The 10,341-nt window shown below is 33.7% G+C and overlaps 1 protein-coding gene across 2 annotated transcripts in view; it reads right to left on the reverse strand.

Annotated features, from left to right (window-relative positions):
* Positions 1-487: 487 nt before the first annotated feature.
* LOC106105993 (ABC transporter G family member 23) overlaps positions 488-10,341 on the reverse strand; it is a 61,363-nt gene continuing 51,509 nt past the window's right edge. For both annotated transcript variants that reach the window (XM_013286513.1, XM_013286514.1), the window contains 8 exons: positions 6,995-7,196; positions 6,350-6,464; positions 4,395-4,570; positions 3,613-3,675; positions 2,831-2,986; positions 1,781-2,015; positions 1,006-1,130; positions 488-632 (listed from right to left, as the gene is read on the reverse strand). In XM_013286513.1, coding sequence (XP_013141967.1) covers positions 504-632; positions 1,006-1,130; positions 1,781-2,015; positions 2,831-2,986; positions 3,613-3,675; positions 4,395-4,570; positions 6,350-6,464; positions 6,995-7,196 — 1,201 coding nt within the window. In that variant the 3' untranslated portion in view covers positions 488-503. The remainder of the gene's footprint in view (positions 633-1,005; positions 1,131-1,780; positions 2,016-2,830; positions 2,987-3,612; positions 3,676-4,394; positions 4,571-6,349; positions 6,465-6,994; positions 7,197-10,341) is intronic.

Genomic DNA, 10,341 nt, shown 5'->3' on the forward strand with positions numbered 1-10,341 from the left:
GTGGCAGAAGATGTCTGTAATCACAGTATATTTTTGAATAAATCTTTCTTTAATAGAAAGTCTTGCTTATAACACGCTTTAGGCTAATTGTTCACGGTATTAAATTTAGAAGTAAATAAATTGGAAAAAATCTCCACGTGTGAAAGGGACCATAAACTACAAGCTGCCAACATTAAGGAAGCAAGATTATTATGGTAACGGTAATTTGCAATTGAAAATTTGACAAATATGAACAATAAAATACAGTCGATGTACTCGTAATACTATGCAAAATACCGCACGAGAACAGCAAGTGTAGATAAAAATTAAATAGAAAATAAAGAGCTGTAAAGCGTTTATTAAGAATATATCTTTACTGTTAAGTAGAAAGAAATAACTGTAGAGTTTAAGAAATATTAAATCAATAATTAAAATTAAAACAAAACGGTTTTAATGAAATTTACAATAACGGTAAAGCATAATTTTCATATTAAAAATGTTGTGCAAGTGATTTTAGTTAATGCTTACGTGAGAATAACTCCGGGCGCGACGAAGTCAGTGAAGGAAGGGTTGATGTCTCCGTAGATGGGGTCCTTGAAGTCGATGGGGATGTCGCCCACCTTCGGGTTGTAGTTGCACGTCTCTAATAGGTCCTGGAATATATACAAATGTTATTACAAACTGTTTATTGACTATTGAATTACAAAATATGGTTTCCGTTTGAATATAAACGGTTTATCGCTAATCCTAATATTATAAATGCGAAAGTTTAGATGGATGGATTTTTGTAGTCTAAATGTCATTTGGCATAGATGTAGAGTATAGTCTGGAAGAACAAATAGGCTATTTACCTTTTTTTTAATTCCACGCAGACGAAGTCAGGAGCATCAGCTAGTATAAACTATTTATTGATATCACTATACATATAAAGCAAAGTATTTCCCCCTTGTCTGTATGTTTAGATCTTCAAAATTACGCAATGGATTTTCACACAAAGTCAGATGAAAGTTTTATTGTGATATTTACCTTGGCAAAGTCTCGATACGAGAACTGTATGTCCCTGTTGAGCATGAGGCCGATCTGTTGGTTGGACATGTCGAGCCACACTTGCACCTCCGACGACACGATCGTGTCGTTGTCGGCCGTGTCCGCTGCACGCAAATATGTACTTTATTACCACAACAATAATAACTATAATTCAATAAAAGAAGCAACAAATCTTTTTAATTAAATACTTATTTATTAATCGATATATATTTTAATGGACATTGAAAAATATATCCAGACTCGAAGGCAGAAGCTCGGCTCATCCAGATTTCACAGAACTGGTATTACCAATCGCCCTTTTCGATAGATGGCGCTATTTTACAAAATTCAAAAATTGAGATGTTTTTAATCTTTTACTTTGAAAGATACAGTACCAGTTTTAGCATTACTAGCGCAAAGAGATTTTTACGACGACCCCTTTTTTGGCACTTGATTTGGGAGGTGTAAATAAGGAAGAGACAAAATATTTCACAGTCTTGTGGCCCCTTTTCTGTCCAGCGCCCTGGGCGGACCCCTTACTCTAGGTCCAGCCCTAATAAAGTTAATTACCTAACCTATACTAATATTATAAAGAGAAAAGATTTGCTTTTTTGTATTTTATTGTGCTTATTTGTATTAAAATAACTCAAAAACTATAGAGCCGATTTTAAAATTTCCTTTACTGGTAGAATGGTAATTTATCTGTGAGTAACATAGGGGATATATTTTAATTTGACGCGGACTAAGTCGCGAGCAATAGCTAGTAATAAGTTACCTAGAGCCAGTCTAGCGACGAGAGCGTCGGTGTAGTTCTCGTTGAAGTAGATGGCGCCCCAAGCGTCGCCGTCCTTCACCGCCTGGATGGCGGACTGCACGTCGAAGTAGTACTGCTTGATGATGGACTGGTTCTTCAGGTGGTCGAGGTAGCGGCACGACAGGTTCTTCATGGAGCACGACGAGTTGTACGGACAGTAGCCGTCCATTACATTCACGTCGTCGTTTACTATCGCCTGGAAAACACAATTAATAACTTACAAATATTGAAAAGACTTTTAAAGTAACAGCGTCTTCTATACTAATATAAAGAGGAAAGATTTGTATTTCGATATCTATTAAAATAAATCAAAAACTACTGGACCGATTTCAAAAGTTCTTGCACCATTAAAAAGCTATCTTATCACTAACTACACTAGTTTTTGCTATCTAACTCCACGCAGACGAAGCCGCGAGCAACAGCTAGTAAATAATAAAGTATTAAGTTTAAATGTAAGCTACAAAGGTAGAGGAAGACTGAAATATGTATGGATTGTGTGAAGGATATTCTTAAGGGAGTGAATTCAGATTTGAGTGTATTTTTTTTATTAATAGTATAAGGTGGCAAACGAGCAACCGGCCACCTGAATCCATCGAAATGGAGAGCGACGTCTGCCCAAAAAACATCCGCAATTGCAGATACGGTGCCTACCCTTCATTGTCGCAGGAGAAGACGCACATAGCAGGGGACATTTCCCCTTTCTATGCGTCTCCTCCACCTACAAATCCACTTTTACTTGCCATCACCACCACTTAAGAAAAGGAAGGAAAGGGAAAAGGCCTAAAATTAGGCCTTCGACACCAAACTCATCAGACGAAACGCGGAATTGCTCCCACTTCACGCCTGTTTTCTGTGTGGTCGTGGTATTACACCGGGCGAGACGACCCATTCGTGCGAAGATGTTAAAGCGGGCTCCGCCACTGTGTATAGAGATGTATGGAAGAGGAGTATGAATTCTGTCAACCCTAGGGACAAAGGCAAGTGGATTTGTACGTAAAATGAGTGACTTACAATCTTGAGTCCGCTGGGGTCTCGTCCGATGGCGAGGCAGAAGAGGATGACCTGCATGACTGGCAGCGCGAAGATGAACAGCATCACGCCGATGTTGCGCCACATCCGCAGGAAGTTCTTCTGGATTAACGCCTTTATTTTGCCGCGAGATGTCAGCTAAGAGACAAAGAACAAGCATTTAGTACAGACATTTAAGGAATACATAGACTAGACATAAAATTTCTAGGATAATGCCCAACCGTCACCCCGCTCTGTCCCCACGTGAGAATAAAATCATCTGTCCCGCCTTTTAGTCCTATCTATCACCAATAAGGTGATAGATGGAACCGTTATAAAACAAAATAAGTTCCAACCGGCTCTCGTCGCAATAGGTGTGACGATAACTTTTTATTCTCATCTGTTTCCACGTTGGGACAGATCGGGGTGACGGTTGGGAATAATACAATTTTTACGGGTAATATCTCTGACACGTCGAGACGCTTCTCAATGTTTGAATTATTTGTGATTTTGACTATCGGACACCAGGTAGCGTTAGTAAGATTATGTGAAAAATGTTTCAAGTAAAGTGTCAACTATGCCCACTCTATATATTATTGAATCTCTTTGTTTTAATATTACAGTCGAAACAAGATACAACAATATGCAATGAAAAAAGGAAATTTAAAATAAAAAAAAATACTTATAGCTTATTAGTTAAGATAATTTAAGTTATATATACAGTCTTATTATTTACAATAGTTTTGTAAGACGATGTTTTTAAAAATCTTTAGAAGTTTACTCACATTTAAGCAGTCTCCACACTCTTCGCATTCTGTCGTAACAACTTCCGTCATTTTGCCGGGAATCTGCAACAAACAGGATAGAACATTTAAGAAAATGTTAAGTTTTACCGTACTAACACTCTTATAATACGGGAACCAAAGTCCCTATACAAATAAAGAGAAAAAAAAACACTTTCAATATCTCAATCTTTTATCAAATAGAACAGGTACATGTTTAAAAATTAAGATACTAATATAGTATTTTTACTAATTTATACTAATTTAGTAATTTATTTTCTTGCGTGAAAAAGATTCTATATTTTTGGTTAGTCTATAATAAAAACAAACGCATCAAACTTCCTTATTTTTTAATTACATCAATTAAAAATTAATGGTTAATTACCAAGATTTTCTTAGTAAAACCAAACTGCTCTTAGTCAATAATTACTTTTGTTTGATATGAAACGCTGGGGGTTGATGTTACTTAGTCTTTGCCAATACATTTTTTATACTCTATGCTCGGATGACTGTCATCTTTCATTTTATTACTTACTAGCTTTCGCCCGCGACTCCATCCGCGTGGTATTAAATAAAACAAAACCAAGTACTTTATGTGTTCTTCCAAACTACTTTCTATATCTATGCCAAATTTCACTGAGACCAGTTCAGCAGTGCTACAAACTCTAACAAACATCCATCTAAATTTTCGTATTTATAATATTAGTATGATTTGCTCTTTGTTTGACTTTTGATTGCGTGTGATTAAACACGTATTACTAAACGTTTACAAGAATACAACTTACATCTCCGTTAGAGCCGGCGCCATTATCAACGATGAGGACTTCCTTGCTTTGGTGGAAGTTGAGTCCGACGACCTGAGCGTCTTCTGCCGCGTACGGCGCCTCCTCCCGTTTGCACATCTTGTTCAGGCCCAGCGCACCTCCTGATACGTTCAGCTCCACCACTTGGTTGGCTTGACCTGGTGACAGCGGAATATTAGTAATCACAATATATTTTTGAATAATTATTTTTTAACCATGTATTTCGATTGTAGAACGTAATGTACAATTACCATCAGCGACTGCCGACACACCTGTATTAAACATATTGTTGTCTTTGTTTATTCAAATAGAAAGAAAAGGACGGCAATAATAGAAAAATCCCTATTTATTTCTTACCTGCAGAAGTATCAGGTGTACCTGGAAATTTGTATTTTCGTACTTTTTGATTTATGTTTGTTTACTTGGAAAATATCGTGAATTTAAAAGATAAGTGAATTTAAAAATTAAATCTTTTTGTTTTAGTATATGTTAAAATTAAATTAATATTACCTTTACGTAATAATTCTGTAAAAAAATCATAACCTTGTAAGAAAAATATATCAAGTATTTAACTTCTTAAAATATAGTTAAAACTCTCTTAATTATATACTGAATTATGTTGGTAAAAAGATCGAATCTTTGCCATTATATAAAAATAAAGGACACATAATGTTTATCTATGGTTAACTCAGCAATGACATTTTAAATCTGAATTATTTATAGAATCGATTTTAAATATAATTTTAACGTTGCATAGATTACTTTGTAATTAATTCTTTCACATAAAAATATCTATTTTATTAATTTATTATGTACTAGGAAGTACCTAGTAACTAAATTAATACAATACGTTAAAAATGTTGAACATTTCCTGATATGTCGAAATCGTTGTTTTACCAACGTCAAATATTTCCATTAACGATTTCCTCAAGCGAGGTTTCGCAAAAAATATGATTTGCATATTGTTTGTACATTATGTAACTCCATTGCCGTGCTTGTATTAATAAATATTGCTGTCCCTATTTTGTCAAAGAGAATGAAAGAATCAGCAATACATATCAACAATACACGACAGTGGATTTAAATCACGGATTTCAAACGAAACACGTAATAACAACGCAATAATGACGTGTACCAGACAAGAGATGTCAATATTTAATCTGTGATGTCATGTCACGATTAATTGACGTCTGACGTATTAAAACGCGCGCACAACTATTTTATTTCGCTTTGATTCCTAGAGCTTATTTGGAGGTTATACACGATTTTTAGTTGTGCTAAAAAGTTGAATTGGCTGCGAAACAATCGACAATCGCACAACTGTTTTGCGATTGTTAAAACTCTACCAGTCTTACAAATAAATACGGTATCAAGTTAAACTTAGGAATAAACTGAGTATAAGCAAATATTAGTCCAAAGTTTTCTTTATAGTGCGTTTATTTGTAGGTCTGTACAGCTTTTTTATCATGTTTAACAAATAAGTTAGTAGTTTTTTTGCTAAAAAAATTAATGTCAACTCTTTCGGTTTTTTGCTTGTCTAGATATTTCCGGCCTTTGATTTTTTTGTAGTAATTCGTTAACATATTCAATAGTTTATTGCCAATGGCCGTTTGCCTTGGAATCTACAATGTCATTGGTTAAGATGGCAGAACGCCAATGTACCTTTGCCTGATGCTTTAAGAAATAAAAACCTTGCGTGGATCATTCCAACTTTAATACCTAGTTTATTCCAGTCTGGTAAACAAATCCATTACTGGAATTGACCACTGGAATGGAATAATATAAACTAAGCCATATAGCTAAGAGCTATATTTTTAAATATTGGAGGTTATTTAGATCGTTTGCATTGTCCATTTTTGTGAACACTGTGAGAATTCGCTATACATTTATAAATATTATATTATCTAGAGGGAATATTAGCGATTATGTTTACTAACCCTGTTTTCTTGACAGTTTAAGGAAGACATCTTCAAGGGAGATACAACTGTACATCGTGAGCAGAGCTTGTGGCGACTCCTCGGCGAGCAGCCGTCCGCTGCGCATGAGACCGATCTGGAAAATTATTTCAAACCTTTTATAGTACCACATGTTAGGTTTTGCATGGTTTTTCGACGTACCTACAGGCAAAAGATAGTCCAAATAAATTATTTTATTTATATATAATCAAATTTTTAAAATGATTTCATTCTTGACTGAATTCTTATGAAATACTTAAAATACGAAAGAATGAATAATTGAAATATTTAGTTTAAATTACTCGTTAAAAACATCGATCGTGTTTAAAAAATACGACGGTTTTAAAGAAAATATTTCTAAGTTAATTCTCCAACTTAATTCCTGCACGAAAGCATTTTTTCCGTGATTTTTAAAGAAAATTAGACTGACAATATTACTGGTAATGTATACTAATATTAAAAAGAGGTAAGACTTGGATTTTTGTATGTATTGAAGTAACACAAAAACTAGGCCGATTTAAAAAACATTACCATTAAAAAGCTGCTTTATCGCCGACAGACATGGGCTATATTTTTTTAATTTCACGTGCACGAAGTCGCGAGCAACAGCTAGTCTATTAAACTTACACAATGCGCCTGTCGCGCCTCCTCGATGTAATGTGTCGTGATGATGACAGTCTTGTCTCCGGAGCTGGTGATCTGCACGAGATGTGTCCAGATGGACTGACGCAGTAGGGGGTCCACGCCGACAGTCGGCTCGTCCAGGATAAGCAGTTCCGGATCATGCATCAATGCCACAGCGAATGACACCCGACGTTGTTGACCACCACTGGAATATAAAATGATTTTTTATAGTAAACAGTTATGATAAAAAATACACTCAACGTCAAAAAAAGCAGTACACTTTTAAGATTAAAATATTTTCTATAATATTTAAGTTAGAGTTACCATTTATATTTTTCTGAGATAAAAACGAACTAACGTATTATAAAATATACAATAAATCATAAATATTAATGCATATTGTTTACTAAACTATAATAATTCCCAAGATAGTAAAAAATTTACCATTTACTTTTGGCATTGAGTGTAGTTTATCTTATTGTATTGTTATGTATTAAATTCTTTTATGTTTAAGACAAAGAACATAGTTTTAGTTACAGTCTTCAACATAACAAAACGTACATTATGTAGCAAATAAAGATAATAAGGGTCATCAGTTACGAATATATCACAGGTCTTACACGCTCTGGCGAATAATATAGCGTCAGGAAATAAACCGTTAGTATTACCGTTTTAGTTAACAGGATATTTGAGAGATTTATTAACACGCAGAGTTTATTTAGAACCGGTACTAGTCTACGATTATTGCTAAATGTACAATCGGTTAATCTGGCGTTGTCCACCTTTAAAGCTACAGTCGTTTGAATGTTTTGAATGCATTAAGACTCGACAAGTAGGATGTACTTTTAAAGTGTCTATACAAAAAAGATCAGTCAGTAAACAGCTAATTTTATTACTATCCCGTCGTTTTTGCTTTTTTCTACCTAATTGGTTGTTTGTAAAAGGCGGTGTCGTGTTGCAAGAGACACGACTATTTTTCTGTAAGAGTAACATCGCGGATTTCCACGATTGTACATAAAATGAATGTTGGTAAATAAATACTCTATGAGTACAGGAATAAACGTTGTTGGTTGTACGTTATTGTCACTTGAAATGACACTAGGGATCTAACACGTATATTTAAGCAAGTATTTTGACATGTATGATTTATTTTAGTATACTTTATGGTCGATAAATCTACTACTTGTAGATGACGTAACGGATACTTTTTCTTAAATATTCGTATCTCCTCTATAATCTTACTGTCTATTCCTCTTTGAGAAAATAGAGCGTAATGCACAGATTAAAATGAAATTCTCAGTATTTACAATTTGTTGTGTAAAACCGTAGTGTAGCATGACGGAGTCGTTTTGATCAATTTTCACTTTTAACATAAAAGATTGCGTTATAAGATCACATATCGGTATCAATTGTAGTGAAAGTTTATGTATCGAGGTTCTATTATATTAGAAGATTTAAATTGATTGCGTAAAAGCAATTTAAATTCTATAAAACAATGAGCGAGAACAAAAAAATACTATTTTATTAGTTTTATACTAATCTGTTAATAATAAAGAGAGCAGTACCTAAACACATTCTTGTCACAAACAAGACAAATTTACAAATATTTATTTTAATTTATATAGGTTAATGAGTACCAAGTATCAAGATGAGTTACGTCATATAGAATATGATACTGGCGACTTCATCCGCGTGAAATAAAACAATAAAAAACATAGCTTATGTTACAGATAAATAACCATTGTAGTGGTGAAAGAATTTTTAAATTTGGACCAGTAGTTTTACGTTAATTATATACAAAAATAAAAATCTTCCCTCTGTATATTAGTACTAGCTGTTCCCGTGCGACTTCATCCGCATTAAATTATGAAAATTTAACTTTATTATTTACATGTGTCAAATTATCATTGACATGACAAACCTTAGTAATCTTGCTTTCTTGATGTTGGCAGCAACTTATTACCCCCTAAGTTTATTGGCGTGAAAATATATAGCCTAAAGCATGACGTAAGTGTAGGGCTTTTTATTAAAGAAAGGATTATTCGAAAATATGCTGGAATTGCTGACATCTTAGGTAACAAAGAAGTGTGTGTTTACGCTTTATTATAATAGTATAGATAGACAGATGATGTATGAATTAACTCGTCTTGATGCTTATATTATTCCCACAACTAGTCTAGTCGAAACATTGCGGTCTAATAAAAATATTTATACACATGTGTTCGGGTGTTTATACACTTAGCAAAATGTTATGTTCAATTTACTATAACAAAGGATGTTGTGGGAAACCTTATAATTGTAACAAATACAATTAGATCTAGGCCATCTAAATTGTTATAGGTTTGTAAGGTTATCGAAACATTTATTTCTAGAATGTGACTAGCAAAATTATAGGTTACGGTCTTTTACATAGGAGCATTTTTAGATTAAATTTATTACATCTGCGCATAATGTAAGCAAACCTAAAATTACACTAAAAGGCTATCCCACCACTGGCATATAGCGTAAAAATGACGTCACTGTCAGATAAGGTAACAAAATCCGATATTTCCACATATATTTTACATGTTGGATTCTTATCAGACAATTTACAATTTGGTGGGACAGGCACTTAAGCTTGTTTAAAAGTTTTACAATGTCTCCGAAACGATTCGATGTTTGAAAAATTGACAGATTTTTAGGTTATAATTAACTGATCGTTATATTTTTTAATTTTCTATAAACTTAGAGAAGTTCAGTTAAGTGTCTCTACACTACACGTGCCGACCTTTAGTCATATAACGTCAAGGTGATCAGCTTTTGCTATCTAAATATATTTAAGTTTATTTAACTTGTGTTTAAATATTATTTTTAAATATGTATTTAAACTTGAAGATTGAGTTTTACTCGTTAAGCGTTAATTAGCGTTATAATCAAATTCTGATATAATAATGAGTAATAATTGAATTTTTTCCTATCAAAGGATGGTTTCTTCCTAAATGGTGTTTCTAAGATACATTTATTTAGAAAAAAAATACAATTCTGGGAGAATTGAATGCATTAATAATAGAAGTAATCAAGAGGATTAAAAATAATAATTTAAAAATCTAAATAAAGTCATTAAATGTCACGTATTCTTTTAAAAAGAGGATTTTTTCAGTTACCACTGTTTACATAGGAGCCGCACGTGAACTAACAAAATTGCAAGATGCGCAGCGCACTCATATGTAACGGAGGCAGCCAAGGGCACATGTATGAGGAAATTTCCTTTTCAATAGCAACGAGGCGTGATTTAAACCTTGTGACTCGCCAATCTTGTCATCTTGTCACTGACAACTTTTTAACACTACTAGCTGTCTCCTGTGACTGTC

This window comes from Papilio polytes, unplaced genomic scaffold (genome assembly GCF_000836215.1).
Source record: "Papilio polytes unplaced genomic scaffold, Ppol_1.0 DF822622.1, whole genome shotgun sequence".
NCBI lineage: Eukaryota > Metazoa > Arthropoda > Insecta > Lepidoptera > Papilionidae > Papilio > Papilio polytes.